The sequence below is a fragment of the Saimiri boliviensis genome, chromosome 4 (assembly GCF_048565385.1).
Source record: "Saimiri boliviensis isolate mSaiBol1 chromosome 4, mSaiBol1.pri, whole genome shotgun sequence".
Lineage (NCBI taxonomy): Eukaryota > Metazoa > Chordata > Mammalia > Primates > Cebidae > Saimiri > Saimiri boliviensis.
In genome coordinates, this window is record NC_133452.1 from 163,616,163 (window position 1) to 163,635,077 (window position 18,915).

General features: G+C 42.2%; 1 protein-coding gene across 8 annotated transcripts in view; it reads right to left on the reverse strand.

The window, feature by feature from the left end:
• Positions 1-11,398, reverse strand: part of CARMIL1 (capping protein regulator and myosin 1 linker 1) — a 354,136-nt gene extending 342,738 nt beyond the window's left edge. For 3 of the 8 annotated variants that reach the window (XM_010338003.3, XM_010338002.3, XM_010338001.3), the window contains exons 1-2: positions 10,817-11,398; positions 6,120-6,217 (exon numbers count right to left, since the gene is read on the reverse strand). In XM_010338003.3, coding sequence (XP_010336305.2) covers positions 6,120-6,217; positions 10,817-10,856 — 138 coding nt within the window. In that variant the 5' untranslated portion in view covers positions 10,857-11,398. The remainder of the gene's footprint in view (positions 1-6,119; positions 6,218-10,816) is intronic. The other 5 variants (XM_074398538.1, XM_074398536.1, XM_074398537.1 and 2 more) reach the window with 2 other exon arrangements.
• Positions 11,399-18,915: the final 7,517 nt, after the last annotated feature.

Genomic DNA, 18,915 nt, shown 5'->3' on the forward strand with positions numbered 1-18,915 from the left:
TGTACTGTAAGGTTTTTAAGCATGTTCTAAGCACAGAAGTTTCTAAATGGGGCCAAAATTCAGACTTGAGTATGTCTTTGAATAGCTTCTTAAGAAGTTACAATTAGCCGGGCATGATGGCCTGCACCTGTAATCCCAGCTACTTGACAGACTGAGGCAGAAGGATGGCTTGAACCCCGCAGGTGGAGGTTGCAGTGAGAAGAGATCCCACCACTGCACTCCAGCCTGAGTGACACAGTGAGACTCAATCTCAAAAAAAAAAAGTTACACATAGGTGTGAATTTTGGCAAATGGAGTGTCAAACTTAAAAGCTGAGTAACTTCAGTGTGGTATAAAACGTGGTTTTTAGGCTATGTTTGTGATTGCTGAAAATAATTCTAGTTTACCTGAAAATCCTTCTCTTTCCCCAAATTAAGTACCTGGCCAGCTGTCATAAACTACATATTCCTTTTAGTTTTTTTTAAAGGTTATATATTCAAGTGTGTGAAAATAAGATGTTCTGTCTAAAGGCTACTATGCCTGGTACGTAAATGAACCTGTTAAATGCTGTATTTACTCCAACAGCTTACTATAGAATGTTACTTAAATGCAATACCATACTTATTACAATTTTTACTATAGGAGTGTAATATAGGTAAAATTAACCTCTATTTTACTGGGTCCCCTGTTTAGTCTTTCACCATCCTTTAAACTGCTGTGAATTTTTTGGTCATGACTTGAAAGCAAGCGTAGAAAAACACTTTAAAGGTATCTGGGTTTTTTCCCATTCCAGAACATGTGAGCATAGTCAAACTCACTTTACATTCACAGTCATGAACTCCCAAGCTGGCAGCTACAACAAAGAACCAAAAACCAGTGCATTCTGCTTCTTGTAAATGATCTCTGCTAATTAATTATAAGAAGCAAGGAAAACCCCCAAAAATCTTGTATTTGGATGGTTTCTATAAAGAAGGGACTATAATTCTTGTACATTATTTTTCATGTTTGCTGTTTCTTTGAGCAGTCTAGTGTACCACACAATTATCTAAGGTATTTGTTTTCTATAAGAATAGCTTAAGAAGTATTCTTGGTACCAGAGTAGTTGCATTGTATTTCAAAATGTAAGATGATTTTTAAAAGCCTGAGTGCTGACTTAAGATCCAACTGTATGAACTCTACTCTGGAGGGAGGGGAGGGCATCAGTGGAAGTTGTAAGACTTTTATTTTTTTGTGTCATGTAACATACGTAAAAATAATTGTGCAATTCTGCTGTTTAAACAGGAACTACTGGCTTCCTCAGCCCTAAATGGAAGAGCAGATATTTTAAGTTGATTACTTTATTGTAAATTAATCCAACCTTACTCTTTTTAATTTGGTTGAATGTTTTTCTTGTTAAATGATGTTTAAAAAATAAAAACTAGAAGTTATTGGCTTTAAACATTAAAAATAAAAAACATTAAAAACATGGGCTAAAGGACCATTCCTCAGGAGAACACTCCTAATGATGGATAGCCTATTCAAGCTTGTTCTATCTTTTCTTAACTGTCGCAGGAGGCATCATCTCTGGCCTGTTCCTTCTTAGCCGATGGTCATTAGGGTCTCTGGCCAAATAAGTTCGGAAAAGACAGAATACTTTACCCAATTCTTAGCAATTGACAATGGACAGGGGTGTATTAATGGCTCTGAAGAGTCATGCAGTAAAGAAGCTGATTCATCTTTAACACTCTGATTGCCAAATTTATTTAAGTATAAAACACTCTTGCTCCAGAACATCTAGCATGTCTCATTTCATTTCAGCAGAGCATACCTTAGGAATTTTGGATCCAGGCTATTGCCAGCTATCCTGCTAATTAGGTGTCACAAAACTATGAATAAAGCTTCTTGGCCTGATGCTGAGCTGACCTCAACCCGTCAATGGAGGCAGTGGACAGCTGGGCTTCAGAAGCACTGGCATTTCCTGCACCATGGAGAAACAGAATGCAGGACCCGTTTGTCCCTCTTGCCTTACCATTTGTTAGGTGTGCGCCTCACACAGCCACTGTGCTATGCAGTATTTAAATAAATTTCACTTAATATGCAAAGCAACCACATACCAATAGATACTGTCATAACATAGGTTTCATTAGAGAAAATAAAAACGGATTCTTAACACTGTCATAAAGTTGCTGAGCAGCAGTGTGAACCCAAAACCTGAGCCCTTAACCATTGAGCCCTCATGTTTCATTATATGCAGGTGACAAGAAGAGACCTGTTTAACCAGTTCCAACTTTCACATGCTAGCCCGACTGCAAAGAAAGGACTCAAGGTTTACAACTGCCCAGTCTCCACCCTGCATGTGCCTTACCCCAGCTGTACCTTAATATGTTTCTCTAACATGTTGAGCTCTCTCAGGCTTCTAGGCATATTCCGTTCCCTTTCCCCAGAACATGACTCCACTGTCTTCCCTTGGCTAACTCCTACTCATCCAGTGAATGCCAGCTTAAGCTTCCCTGCCTTCTGGAAGTCTTCCCTGATTCTCAGGCCCGAGTTGGCAGTTCCTCTCCACGCTCCTGAAGCCCGCATTCATCCTCACACAGCACATCTCAAACCACTGCCTGGCCGCTTGTTTACCTCCCCTACTAGACTGTGAGCTTGGAGTCAAAGACTGACTGTTCTGTATATACCATGTGTCTGAGACACAGGAGGAGCTCAAAAAATATAAAACTCATGCATAAATCAATCAATCAAAGACAGAAACTCTAAAGTCCAAATCTCGCCTATCAGTTTGAAGTCAGCAACCATGGAATAAGGTAACAGCTGCTTACTTTCTGACCCCAAAGGCAAAGCAGGGGGACTCTGAGGCAGAGCTGGGTTTGAACCCCAGCTGTTATTAACTAGCCGAATGATGTGAAGCAATTTACTTTGGTCTCAACAGATCTCAATTTCCTCATCTATAAAACGGACAAGGAAAAAGTGCCTACCTCATAACGCTGTAGTGGGAATATAAAGCAATGCATAACCAAGTACTCAGAACAGTCTCTAGCACTTGGCTAGTGCTAAATAAATATTAGCTATCACGATCATGGCCGGTCTGAGTGTAGAGGTGTCTAGACACTAATTGAGCACAACTCGTGATACATTTCTTTGCTCTTCCTCCACTCTCACTGCTTCACTTGACTAGCCTTCAAAAACAGTATTTTAAAAATATGAGCTATTATGATTATAGGAAGGAAGATGAAGATAAACCCTCTACGAAAGATAAGCTAGAAATAGTATAAAGTCTCAAAGCGTAAGAAGAAACAACCGAGTAACATACAGCACACTCCTACTTTTACAGGAAGAAAAAGAGTGAACAGTGGACAATGGGAGTCAAAGAACTAAAGCACAACTGGAAAAGTGAACTGTAAATATTCAGCTGATTCATTCATGACCCATTTCAGTAGGCTGACAATGAATTAAGTAATTAAAATTTTCTTAGCTAAAAACACAAAAATCCACAACTTCAAAGTTACTTCCTGTATCTTCTTGCTCTCATTTGAAGCCTGTCAGAAAAAGCCAGACCTTGAGTATTTCTATTAATAATTCCTGCCCACGCCAGTAAGTAACAGCCACAACGGGTTCCGGCCATGCTCCTAAAAACTGCTTAGATTCCATATTTGCGGAGATAAATGCTTAAACTCAAATACATTTTTAATTTGGTTACAACTTTAATCAATTCCAGCTGTTAGATGAGCTCCCAGAAAAACTTACAATTAAGTACTAATCATAACTATTTTTAAATAGTGTTTATTTTATACTGGACATTTACATTTGTCTTTGAAATTTTCACATGGCAAACTGTACTCAAAACAAGGGTTTGTTCTTAGTATCATAGTAATTTCCATATCAAACAATACCAAGCCCCATATTTTTAGATTGTCATAGAAACCACTACTTGATATTTAAGATGTAGACAAGTTGATCTATCTTATAAAGTTACTACATCATTAAAAACTTACTTTCAATTTATAAAAAAGCAAATGAAAGAAACAATATTTCTTCTCCACACTACCACTTCCCAAAAAATAACACAATCATGGTTGAACAACATCACGCAAAACATCAGGAAATTTCATCTTTACTGAAGCTACATAAAACAGAACAATGGCACCAATCATTTCTTCTATTGATAGCTTAATCATGTCGTTTACATAAGCACATTTTGTTGCAGGGCAAAGGCCACTCAAGTTTTCCCACTTCAATGCCTTTACCATCTCGATTTGCATACACAGACAGCACAGAAACAGAAGTCATCCATCACAGGCATAACCCTCACTAACAAGAAAAGACAGTCAAATATCCTGGGGTTAGATATTTTAGAAGAGTCTCCAGACGGGTGTTATCAGAAAGACACTTCAAATTCTGTGGCAACTTTAACTGAAGAAATGAAACATTTAAAATATTCTTTTTCAGGCCAGACACAGTGGCTCATTCCTATAATCCCAGCATTGTGGGATGCCAAAGCAGGTGGATCGCTTGAGTCCAGGAGTCTGAGACCAGCCTGGGCAATACAGAGAGACGCTGCCTCTACAAAAAATAAACAGAATTAGCTGGGCATGGTGGCTCACACCTGTAGTCCCAACTAGTCAGTAGGCTTAGGTGGGAGGATTGCTTTACCCTGGGAGGTTGAGGCTGCAGTGAGCTGAGATCATAACACTGCACTCCAACCTGAGCCACAGACTGAGATCCTGTCTCAAAAAAACTTTAAAAAATTACAAAAGTATTCTCTTGGCCAGGCGTCGTGGCTCACACCTGTAATCCCAGCACTTTGGGAGACCAAGGTGGGCGGATCACTTAAGGTCAGGAGTTGGAGACCAGCCTGGCCAACATGGTGAAACCCCATGTTTTTTTTTTTTTTAAAAAAAAAAAAAAAGTATTCTCTTTCAATAACATATACCTGGGGTTTGTTTTAAAATTCTCCAGGAGGGGAAAAAAAGCCATGGGGAAGATAGTTAATATTAGTAAAATGCTGAAAATGGTTGAAGTTGGGAAGGACAGGTACACAGGGTTTGATACACTATTCTCTAACTTTTGCATATGTTTGAAAATATCCATGGTATGGCCGGGCTCAAGGGTTCACACCTGTAATCCCAGCACTTTGTGTGGCCAAGGCAGGTGGATCACGAAGTCAGGAGTTCAAGACTAGCCTGACCAAGATGGTGAAAGTAAAAATGGTCTCTACTAAAAATACAAAAATGTAGCCAGGTGTGGTGGCAGGCACCTCTAATCCCAGCGACTTAGGAGACTGATGCCAAAGAATTCCTTGAACCCAGGCAGCAGAGGTTGCAGTGACATCACTGCACTCCAGCCTGGGAAAGAGAGTGAGACTCCATCTCAAAAAAAAAGAGAAAAGAAAAAGAAAATCACGACGATAAAAAGTTAAACAGAATATTCTCTCCATCAAAATATTCTTTCCACCTAAGCTTAAATTTAGATTTGCCACAATCTCTGCCTAGAAACCATTAAATGCCACAAAACATTTTTCTCCTCTCTAAAGATATAACTCCATCACTGACACCTCCCTGAGAGGTTTTGTGCAGTGGGGCCCAATCCCTCAGCCCTCCCATCTCCTCTCAAAAACTGGAGGGAACCCCAAGTCCAATCACAACACTGCCTTCAGCAAGTTTCCCTCCAAAGCACCAGCACCCTACATAAAATTACAATGTTTTGTTAGCTCATCACCCCTTAGATGGATTCACATATAACATCTGAGAAAATCTAATTAAATCATTAAACCAACCTGAGATAAACTTTTAAACTCCTCCATAAGACTTTACGAATAAAGTCATAGGATCAGCCACCCATTGTTAACAAGTTCCATTTAACATCGAACTTCCAGTATTATGAAAACAGGCTCTAGGAGATTATCTAAATATAGGCGACAATTACAACTTTGAGAAATACAATCTAAAAGCCTTTGATCTTTAAAATTTAAATTACCCTATTTTTAACTTTTGACAAAGAAATATCCCAATTAACCTAAGACAAAATGGTCATCAGAACTTTGGAACAACATATAAAACACAGAACTCATGCTGCATGAAAATGTAGTAATCTAAACAGTGAAAGGAAAGGACTCCTTCATTTCCAAACATTTTAATAAAAATAAAAGTAAGACTTACCAGCACTTTGTTTTCAACTTTGTCTCCCTTAACTTCCAACTTTACTTTCTTCTTCACTGAAATTTTTATCTTTCTGCCAATAACATCCTTTATGCTTTCTGGAAAAAAAGGAATAGTTTCATTATACTATTAGTAAGAAAAAAAAGCATTGCAGAGGAGTAAGCATTTGATTTGGAAGAGTGTATTTGGTTGTTTTTACTTTTTTTTTTTTTTTTTTTTTTTTATGAAACGGTCTCACGCTGTCACCCAGGGTGGAGTGCAGTGGTGGGATCTCAGCTCAGTGCAACCTCCTCATCCCAGGTTCAAGCGATTCTTCTGCCTCCACTTTCCTAAGAGCTGGGACTACAGGCAAGTACCACCGTGCCTGACCAATATTTTGCATTTAGTAGAAACGAGGTTTCACCATGTTGTTGGGGCTGGTCTTGAACTCCTAACCTAAAGTGATCCACCTGCCAGAGCCTCAAGATTACAGGCATGAGCCACCGTGCCCAGGCGTTTGTCTTTATTCACTTGCTTTAATGTCTGATGGTTATCAGCCATTAAGTATTTAATAAACACCTCCTTTGTACCTTTGTACCTTGTACTGTGCGTTGAGATGCTGAGGCAAACATAAAAGCCTGATATAACACCAGCCCATCAAAGGCATAACATAACCTTGTTTGGAAAATAAGATACACATACAAGAAAAAACAAAAAACAGCAAACAGTGAAGTTGGGCAGTATGATGAAGCACTACACTGCACGCAGAACACAAAAGGAATTCATAAACTCCCTCTGCCCTTGGCTGGTTACTTCTGGTGCCCAGCAGCCTCTGGGTTCACCATAGTGCCATACAAATATTAGCATTCTCTTTGAGTAAGTCTTGACATGATGGTTACGGAATACAGCAAAACAAAAGACAACGGAACTGGGCCAGGCATGCTGGCTCACGTCTATAATCCCAGCAGTTTGGGAGGCTGAGGCAGGCGGATCACTTGAGGTTGGGAGTTCGAGACTAGCCTGGCCAACATGGAGAAACCCCGTCTCTTACTAAAAATACAAAAAAAGAAATTGGCCAGGTGTGGTGTACATGCCTGTAATCCCAGCTAGTTGAGAGGCTGGAGCTCGAACACTGCTTGAACCCAGAAGGCAGAGGTTGCAGTGAGCTTAGATTGCGTCACTGCACTCAAGCCTGGGTGACAGGGTGAGACTCTGTCTCAAAAAATAAAAATAAACCGGAACTGTATCAAATGATTTAACCAGAAAAGGGTACTCCCAGCCATCTGTCCTTCCAAATCACAGCACAATACCCACAAGGAGTGGTCAAAGGGCAACAGAAGGAGAAATCTGGAGAGACTTGCCATTTCAGATAGTAATGAAAGTCTTCCTAGGACTCCCGTGAGAACCTCAAAATGAACAGCTCTGAAGTCAAATTCATTATACTCTAGACACTAATGATGCTGGAAACTGCTTATCTCTAACTGGTCCTCTTAGGAAGTCGGTCTCCTATAATCTCCCTCCTTTGCAGCTCCTGACCACCCGGGCCTCTAAGCCAGCAGCTCACTGTCACCTCCATAACCGCAGTGACTCTTCCAAAACTGTGAGACTCATCGTGTCTCTCCCAGTCTATGAACTGCGGTCATTTTTTAATAAACCCAAAACTCATAGCATGTCATTCAAGGTCTTTCACGTTTTTTTTTCATTGTCATTTCTCAGCACATACCTAAAGATCAAATTATCCCTAACATCTTCATCTTGTATACCCCTAGAATTGTGTATCTATTATTCTCTTTCCTGGGATGCATTTCACTTTTGTCCTCCTGGTTATATTCTACTTATCCTCCAAAATACAGTCCCCTCCTCTATAGCTCCCATACCTCTGTATTCTGTATTACAATCATTTTGGTCTATTCACACATTCAACAAATGAAGGTACACAGGAGTATATCTTTGCATGCCAGGGACTCTAGGAGATGCTAGCTAGAGATGGTCCTTGCTTTTCACAGGAGTTTCCCCGTGGAGGTCACAGAGAGATACCATTAAACAAATTCAGACTCAACAAATTCAGGATCATGAATTCGGAAGCATACAAAGCTTTCAGGGAGGAGGGGATCCCTGAGCTAAATCTCGAAGGCACAGGAAATAAGAGCAGTGGTTTCCAAAGTGGAGTGTACAACACAATCCATTGAGATGAAAGAAGAAAAGAGGATTCTCACTTCTACTTACAATGTGTTTCAGTTGTGTTTTAGATGATACACACTAAATTCAGTATGTAGTTTAACATAAAGGGTAATCAAAATTTTCTTCTTGGGAACGCCATTGCGAAAGTTTAGGGCTGCTGAGATAAGAAAAGTGAAGAAGGGGAGAAAAAGACAGTGTACACAGAAAGAACTACATGGACCTGAGAAAGCACAGCGTGCTCAAGCAACAGCAAGGAGATGGAATGTTCGAGGCAAGGGCACATGTGGAAGAGCTCACTGCACTTCAAGGTCTTTACACAGCTCCTATCTTATCAGAACTCAAAGCAAGCACAGGCTACTCCTCCCTCCCCTAAAAAAGAATTGTGGGAAATGGGCATCTGAAATTGACTTAAGAACATACACACACACACACACACACACACACACACACACACACACAGAGACTGGAAAACCTTCTATCCAAAGATCTAAAATAACTACCTCTAAGCAGTAATAGGAGTGACATATATTCTTCTTATTCTTCTCTGCATTTAAATTTTTCACGAAAAGTCTGTAACACTTTTTATATACCTTGAGGGAATCTTAAGGGAATATAGAGGTTTCCGTGTGGTCGCCATTTTGAATTGATCAAAGCAGAATTTTTTTGAGCATTTGAAATTGGAGAGGAAAACAGGTGCAAGAATTTATTCTATCCCAGACTAACCTGATTACTGAAAGACCCAAAAAAATCATTATCGGGCATAATACGTCATTCTGTTGAAAGATATATGACATACGCAATATTTAATAAAAACAAAACTTCCATTTCAAGATAAAGGTCAAATTCAACTTTTAAAATATGCAAACTATTCCTTTTGAGAATCATGAATACAAACCAGACACCTCATTTCCACCCTATCCTTCACTCTTTCTCTTGGTTCTAAGTAGTTACCCACACTTTCCATTTCCAGACTCAAGGACAACTCCTTGCATAAAAATCTGCCACCTACTTTAGCCATCCTTATCCCCCAGCCAGGAAAGTCCTTGCCTAAACTCATTCTCAGGACTTCTGGAGGCATTTTCAGAGCCTCTGGCCTTTACTTGGGGTGCTGGAAAGGTCTCAGCCCCCCAGAACCGAATAGGTCACTTACTCCAGCAAAGGCTGCTACTTTTATCTCAGGAGCAGACTCCACAAGGTTGGGGAGAGAGAAGAGGGCTTGCCAGGATGATGATGGGGGTGTGTGTGTGTGTGTGTGTGTGTGCGCGCGCGCGCGCGTCTGTGAACAACTTCATACTATAAATTCTGGTAAAAGGTCAGGTTTGTCTGTCTGTAATTCAGCAGTAGAGGCTTCCATACAAACCTAGCAACAGCCTCTTTACATTAAGTTTTACCTGCTGAGTTAACAGTCACCAACGGAAGGGCACACACAAATTTCTCCAAAGTATTATTAGCTAAAAGGAACAACAGAGGCGCCAATTCCACAAAGGGAGATGAATGGGTGCTCAGAACTTCCTCTTGTTGTCAGCACCGATTAAACATCATCTTTGTGAGCAGTACGCTGTGCAGTGTGCCAAGAATGGTACAGTAGGGAATATAGGTCACTAGGGCTCAAAACACATCCGCACACGGACACACACACCTTGTTACAACATAACATACTACACACATACACATGCTTAAACCCTAGGTTTTTCAGAACACTCTCCCATCCTATTTCACCTCTGCCATTTTAACCCTCCAGATAATTAAGTTAAACCTCAAGACTTAACCAGCCCTGCCCCCACCACCACAAAAAAAATAATAATAACCCTTAAGGGACTCAAACAATGGGTCACCTTTCACGGGGTACAATATACAGGTTCCCTAAGAGATCCCCGTTAAGGAAAATTGGTAGGTTAATCATTATTAAAATAAAGCTTTTATCATTAACCCTCAATTTCCTGGCCCGAGTCTGCGTCAGACCTGTAACCCTTTCGCTCCCAGCTGGCTACAACAAGCCACGCCTTGCCAGGCCCATTTTAGCAGACTGGCGCCCACTCCCCCCAAGTCTGCGGGTCAGAGGATCACGTCCCGCGAGGCATTTTGAGGAAGGTGCATGACACGTGCCGGAGACGACCTACTGTGCGCTCGCCAGCTGTCCTTCCCGTAAGCTTTCCCGGACTTTCCCGAGTTTGGGGCAGTGGGCCGGGCGCCGTAAAGGGCTCCCTTCACTAGCAGAACTCCCAATTGTAAGGTGCCCGCCCCCTTCTTCCGCCGACCGGGACCCCAGCGTCTGGGCGGGAGGAGGTGCCTAGGGCTCACAGCCGAGACCCCCTCGGAGGACTCCCGATTCCTCCCCAACGCCTTCCCTCTCTGCACTTGGCTCCAGAGGCGGTCGTATGGGAACAAACTTCCCGGCGCCCCCAGTGACCCTGCCCAACACCACTCCGCCCTAAGGGGCGCCCAGACTTCTCGGGACCTGCGGGAAGGTGGGAAGGGAGGCGGAGGTGAGGAGTTCGCAGAGGAAGATGGAAATCCAACCACCCCGCGAATCTTACCTATCAACTCCCTGGGAACATCAGAGCTCTCCTCGGTCATGGTTGCCCTCCAGGCGCGGGGCGTGCTGCAGGTCCAACTCTGATGTACGGCCGCTGCCCTTCTCCGAACTCCTCAAATGAGAGAGGCAGATGCAGCTTGCAAATGGAAGTGGGCAAGAAAAGGGGGGCGGAGATACAATTTTGCCGCGCGCCCCCCGCCCCACAAAAAAAAAAAAAAAAAAAAAAAAAAAGAGTTCCAAATGCCGGGCGGAATTGCTGCTGCTGCTGCTACATGACGCCTCCTCGCAGTTCCCGGCGGCGCAATGAGGAGCGCACGGGATCACGGGCGGGCTCGGGGCGTGGGGCGGCTGCGGCGCCGGCTCCTCCTCCCGGCTCGCAGGTCTCCGGCTGGGCTCGGCCGGCGCAGCTCCCGCCCCGTCTCCGCGCCGCACCTACCGCCCTAGGTGAAAGCGGGGGGCGTGGAGAGGGCGGGGAGAGCGGCGCGCGGCGGCGGGGGGAGGCTGTCCTCGCGCTCCCGCCGGGATCCGGCCGAGCGGGGGCAGCTCCGGCCCTTCTCCTTCTCCTCCTTCTCCTTCTCCTCCTTCTCCTCCTCCTCCTGCGTTTCCTCCTCACCTCGCGAGAGCCAGCCTCCGGAGTCCGGGCGCGCTGTCCCCGGCGCGGGGCGCACCCCGAGGAGAGACGCTGCGCGCTGTTGCGGTGGCGGCGGCGGGCACCCGCCCCTCCTCGCAGCCTTCCTCCCAAACCGCAGCAGCCCTGTGTGAGGAGAGGGGGCGAGCGAGCGGAGCGCGCGAGAGAGCCCGGGAGCCATCTGCTGGCTGCGAGGGAGGAGATCTGGGCGAGCCGCGCTTCCCGAGTCCCAGTCCCCACCTCCGGGTGGGCCGAGGGACGCAGAGCACGGGAGGCTGCGGATTCTGCAGAGCCGTCTGCACGGAAGCCGGTTCTTTCTGAGGCCTCTCACGCACGTTTTCTTTTTCAGCCCTCCCGGTGACATGTCATTTCATCAGCGCTCTTCTTCGTTTTTGGTGAGCTAGACGAAACCTGTGAACACTAATCATATGGTGAGAAAACACTTGTGTGTGTACTCAGCTTGTGCTCTACAGCCGCAGTTCGCAATCTCAGACGTTCCAATTGAAAACGCCTTGGAAAATGCCTTTCACTCGAAAAGATCTTTTATCCTCGGGGTCTATTCGGGAAGCTGAACTTGAATCACTGCGAGCTAACTAAGCCTGCGGATAGGTCTGATCCTACCTGAGCCCAAAGTCCCTGTGACTTCCCTGCGCTTCATCCCCGGAGGCTCAACTTCAGGGCCAAGAACACTTTGTGCCTCAATGGCAGATTTTTGGCCTAGGACTGGGAATGTCCCAGACTATCAGGTTCTGCTTAGAAAGCACAGAAAGGGAGGAAAGGGAATCCCAAACACGTGGCAATCTAGTTTTAAACACTGCCATTGACCTTGGATCCCTTAGAATAATCCTCAGCCCCTCAGCCGGGCCTTACCACTAAGGACTTGCCAGTTTGGCCCCTTCCCGCCCTCCTTACCTCTCCCACCCTCCACTTTATTACAACCAGACTGTTTCCTTCCTCCTTCCTCTTAAGGTTATCTGATTCTCATCTGTGTTTTCAAACCCATCCTATTGTCTACCTTCTTCGGGAATATTTTCCAGGGATTTTCAGATCACTGTGATCCCTAAGCCTCTAGAATATATATTGCCTGAAGCACACTGTTCTAAGCCCATCCACACAGTGTCTTGTTTCATTACTTGTGTATTTGTCTAGTTTTACTCACGCTTGCATTGTCCCCTGAGTTTGGATTTTTCTGCCCAGCCACACTGTAGGTGAGTTGAAAGCAGGAATTTATCTTAGACTTTTGAACCTCTTCAACAGCCTAGTGCAAAGTAGGTGTTCAGTAAACATTTCTTAACTGATTTTAGAGCTTTGCACCTCAGGCCTCCAACCATTTGTTTCAAAAGTGGGCAATTTCTTAAAGCTAGACATTTCCTTCATGCATTAAATATCTTTTTACTGCAATAAATGGAAATTAACATCTCAAAACTGTCTTTCATTCAACCCTGTGGGTTAAAGAGGGCTTTTCTGGCACATCCCAATGAAGTTTCAGAAATACCCTGAAGTTTCCAAACCATGTGATTACTTGTGAAAATAAGAACAAAAGATTTTTTTTTTTTCCTGCAGCCTGGGTGATGGAAAGAATAAAGGAAAGGCTGTATGGCAGTTCTGTAATTCAGTTCTCTTTGGCTTCTTTTAAAGGAAGCTGGGGTTTCAGTAAAAGAATCATTTTCACTGCAGCAGGATCCTGACTGTCTCCTGCGTCTCTGAAGTGAATTAAAATGAATCTCCTATCACAACACTGAAAAAATGGCTGATTTTGGAAATCAAAGTCATTTACTTCTCGGTTGCAAAACTCAAACGTGTTTCCGAAGAGCAAGCAGAAAACTCCAAGGAGCACTGTTAATAAAGCGGTAAACCCAACAAACAGGAAACATCCCCAGCCCGGTAAAACCATGGTGCCAGCTTAGAGAATGCAGTTTGCATTCCGAAATGTGTGCTTGTTGACTGAATCTGTCTACCTCTCCTACTGCCTCAAAAACAAACTTTTCTCACTCCACCGTCCCTCCAACTTCATTAAATTCATCCCTGCTTATATAGTCTTGAATAAAAAAGTGATCAAACCGCTACATGAAACTGATTGGCATTACATATGTAATTAGCCATAGCTTCATCTAAGTAAGTGTTTGCATGTGGCTGTGTTTAAACCATACAACTAGTATGGTTTATCTGAAAGCTGTCAGTAAGAGAAAACTTTTTCAGAAAATCCCTACTGCATTTGAATCTGTAAAATGTTAAACATAATGACAATATATTTAATATATACTGAGTGGCAAAGTTATTTTGAAAAGTTATCCATGGATTTTTTCTTTTAATTCATGAGCATGTATTCACATCTATACAGTACATTTTGTAATGCATTAAGGTCAGAAAACACTCTGAATAAAAAAGTTTGCAGAAAATACTGTCTCTATTATGACCCAACATACTATCATTAAACTTATATCATATAATGGTTAAACCCATGAAGACAAAGCAAACAAAAAAGATAAGAAGAAATCGGCATTGTAACAAAAAAACCTCACAAACTTAGTAGCTTAGTTTCTGATCCTGTCTACTGCATTGAGAACTGGTATAAAATGGAAAGGTATTCAGAAATGTGGAAGCCACCAGCATTTTACTCCCCAGGTAATGATTTTAAGACTAACCTCCAACCCCCAGTAACCATTGGTGCAGGGGCCTTCTTAAGAAAGTGTATTTTTCAAATTGGTTAATAAAGATCTTTCAGGAGAGTATGCAATGTGAACTAAGCTGGAAAACACCTCTAAGAAAACTTAGCTTATATCTGACTGGAAGATAATAGAAGGCAAATGGCTATTAAACAACCCTCCTTTGAACTATTTACAAATGGGCTGGCCTGTAATCCCAGCACTTTGAGGGGCCGAGGCAGGCGTATCACCTGAGGTCGGGAGACCAACATGGAGAAACCCCATCTGTACTAAAAATACAAAGTTAGCAGGGCGTGTTGGCACACGCCTGTAATCCCCGCTACTCTGGAGAATGAGGCAGGAGAATCGCTTTAACCCAGGAGGCAGAGGTTGCAGGGGGCTTGAGATCACGCCATTGCACTCCAGCTTGGGCCAACAAGAGCAAAATTCTGTCTCGAAAAAATGAAAAATATTTACAAATGAAATTATACGAGACCTGATATTTGTTTGAAAATAGCCCACGGGATGCTGGAGGGTAGAGAGTATTGAGTAGGGAAATAGATGAAATCAGAGTGGCCCTCTGTTGATATTTGTTGCAGCTGGATATCAGATAAATGGGAATTCATTGCTTTCACTTTTACATGTGTTTGAAATGTTTCATAACAATAATAAAACAGAATGAATCCTTAACACATATGACTGAACAAAAAGGAGGAAAATCAGCTCAGTAATTCAGAACACATCTGTTCGAATGTGCCATAATCAGAGCTCCCAGTTTTCAATGGTATTCCATCTTCAGAACATTTGAACACTTCAGTAGATAACATGTTGTCTTGATTCAAAGAACCATTTTCTCATTTTAAAGTTTATGAAATCTGAATGCATTTTATAATTGGTATAGACAGTTTTAAAATTATGGTTCTCACACCCCATCCCCAACACAAATGCAAGATAAACAAAATCCATGATGCATCTGAAAATAAGTTACCTATGACAAGTGAGGAAATGAGGGTTTGACATATCTGAACTACCCAGTGACTCGTTGGGTAACAAGTGCAGTTACTATATCTTTATCACAATGAGGAAGTAAGTTCACATTTGTGGAGTGAATTGCCCAAAGTCAGAACTTTAAGAGTGAAAGACTGAACTTAGAATTTGAGATTTACAGGTAAATGTTCATTTAACTATAGTTTTGGTTTCACTTGGTTTGGTTTGAGACAGAGCCTTGCGGAGTGCAGTGGCACATTCTTGGCTCACTGCAACTTCTGCCTCCTGGGTTCAAGCGATTCTCCTGCCTCAGCCTTCCAAGCAGAGTAGCTGGGACTACAGGTGCATGCCACCACACCCAGCTAATTTTTGTATTTTTAGTAGAGATGGGCTTTCACCATGTTGGCCAGGCTGGTCTCAAACTTCTGACTTCAAGTGTTCTGCCCGCTTTGACCTCCCAAAGTGCTGGGATTACAGGCATGAGACACCACGCTGAGCCCATTTTACTATAGCTAGTATGCTACTCTGCAGGCTCCTAGGCCAGGTTCCCTTGGAAGCATACAGGTGACTAGGGTTTGGCCTCACTGGCTCACAAGGAACTCCTTCTCTAGGAGAATGATCAAGTTGAGCTTTGATTGCCCTGCAGCTAGCCCAGTGCCAGCCACATAGTAGGTGAGGGAAAACACCTTTAGAAGGCTCAATTGAGCCAAGCCCTTTTATATGGTATGGTATGTATGGCCTGGTATGTTGTGTCTTCATTATCATTGGTTTCAAAGAACATCTTTATTTCTGCCTTCATTTCACTATTTATCCAGTCTGTGTCTTTTGAGTGGGACGTTTAGCCCATTTATATTTAAGGTTAATACTGTTATGAAGAAAAGAGAGAAGAATCAAATCGATACAATAAAAAAATGATAAACGAGATATCACCACCAATCCCACAGAAATACAAACTACCATTAGAAAATACTACAAACACCTCTATGGAAATAAACCAGTAAATCTAGAAGAAATGGATACATTCCTGGACACTTACACCCTCCCAAGACTAAACCAGGAAGAAGTCGAATCCCTGAATAGGAATGGTACCATTCCTTCTGAAACTATTCTAAACAGTACAAAAAGAAATTCCTCCCTAACTCATTTTATGAGACCAACATCATCCTGTTACTAAAACCTGGCAGATACACAACTAACAAAGAAAATTTCAGGCCAACATCCATTATGAACATTGATGCTAAAATCTTCAATAAAATACTGGCAAATCAAATCCAACAGTGTATCAAAAATCTTTTCCACCGCAATCAAGTGAGCTTCATCCCGGGAACACAAGGGTGGTTCAACATACGCAAATCTATAAATGTAATCCACCACATAAATAGAACCAAGACAAAAACCACATGATAATCTCCATATATGCAGAGAAGGCCTTTGACAAAATTCGACAGCGCTTTATGCTAAGAACTCTGAGTAAACTAGGTTTCGATGAAACGTATCTCAAAATAATAAAAGCTATTTATGACAAACCCACAGCCAATATCATACTGAATGGGCAAAAACTGGAAGCATTCCCTTTGAAAACCCATCATAAGACAAGGATGCCCTCTCTCACCACTCCTTTTCAGCATACTATTGGAAGTTCTGGCCAGGGCAATCAGGCAAGAAAAAGAAATAAAGTGTATTCAATTAGGAAAAGAGGAAGTCAAATCATCTCTATATGCCGATGACATGATTGTATATTTAGAAGACCCCTTCGTCTCAGCCCAAAATCTGCTTAAGCTGATAAGCAACTTCAGCAAAGTCTCAGGATACAAAATCAATGTGCAAAAATTGCTAGCATTCCTATATACAAACACCAGGGAAGCAGAGAGCCAAATTATGAGTGAACTCCTATTCACAATTGCTACCAAGAGAATAAAATACCTAGGAATACAACTAACAAGGGATATGAAGGACCTTTTCAAGGAGAACTACAAAGCACTGCTCAAAGAAATAAAAGAGAACATGAACAAATGGAAAAACATTCCATTCTCATGGTTAGGAAGAATCTGAAAATGGCCATACTGCCCAAAGTAATTTATAGATTCAGTGCTATCCCCATCAAGCTACCATTGATTTTCTTCTCAGAATTGGAAAATTAAAAAACACCTTAAACTTCATATGGAACCAAAAAAGAGCCCGCATAGCCAAGACAATCCTAAGCAAAAAAAAAAAAAAAAAAAAAGCTGGAGGCATCATGCTACCTGACTTCAAACTATACTACAAGGCTACAGTAATCAAAACAGCATGGTACTGGTACCAAAGCAGAGATATAGATCAATGGAACAGAACAGAGTCCTCAGAAATAATGCCACACACCTACAACCATCTGATCTTTGACAGACCTGATAAAAACTAGCAATAGGGAAAGGATTCCCTATTTAATAAATGGTCTTGGGAAACTGGCTAGCCACATGCAGAGAGCTAAAACTGGATCCCTCCTTAACACCTTATACAAAAATTAACTAAAGATGGATTAAAGATTTAAACATAAGACGTTACACCATAAAAACTCTAGACGAAAACATTAGGCTATACCATTCAGGACAGAGGCATGGGGAAGGGCTTCATGACAAAAACACTAAAAGCAATGGCAACATAAGCCAAAATAGACAAATGGGATCTAATTAAACTAAAGAGCTTCTGCATAGCAAAAGAAACTATCATTAGAGTGAGCCAGCAACCAACAGAATGGATAAAAAGCATTGCAATCTACCCATCTGACAGAGGACTAATATCCAGAATCTACAAGGAACTTAAACAAATTCACAAGAATAAAGCAAGCAACCCCATTAAAAAGTGGGCAGAGGATATGAATAGACACTTTTCAAAAGAAGACATTTATGCAGCCAGCAAACATGAAAAAAGCTCATCATCACTGGTCACTAAAGAAATACAAACCAAAACCACATTGAGATACCACCTCACACCAGTTAGAATGGCAATCATTAAAAAATCAGGAGACAAAAGATGCTGAGAGCATGTGGAGAAATAGGAACGTTTTTACGCTGTTGGTGGAATTGTGAATTAGTTCAACCATTGTGGAAGACAGTGTGGCAATTCCTGAAGGATCTAGAAATGGAAATACCATTTGACCCAGCAATCCCATTACTGAGTATACACCTAAAGGATTATAAATCATTCCATTATAAAGACACATGCACACATATGTTTATTACAGCACTGTTCACAATAACAAAGACTTGGAACCAGCCAAAATGCCCATCAATGATAGACTGAATAAAGAAAATGTGGCACATATACACTATGGAATACTACGCAGCCATAAAAAAGGATGAGTTCATGTCCTTTGCAGGACATAAATGAAACTGGAAACCATCATTCTCAGCAAACTGACACCAGAACAGCAAAGCAAACACCACATGTTCTCACTCACAAGTGGGTGTTGAACAATGAGAACACATGGACACAAGGAGAGGAACATCGAACACCAGGGCCTGTTGGGGTGGGGGGGGGCATAGGGGAGGGATAGCAGGGCGTGGGGGTCAGAGGAGGGAGAGCATTAGTAGAAATACCTAATGTAGATGACGGGGTGATGGATGCTGCTAACCACCACCATGGCACGTGTATACCTATGTAACAAACCTGCACATTGTGCACATGTACCCCAGAACTTAAAGTATAATAAAAGAAAAAGAAAGAAATTCATAGGAGGGGGAGAGAAGAAGCACTAAAATATGGCAAGGTTCTTATATAAATTGACTCAGCAAATATGAGTTGAGCACTTAGTATTTGCCAGAGGTTATAATAATAAATTATGTGGCCACTTCATGTAACCCT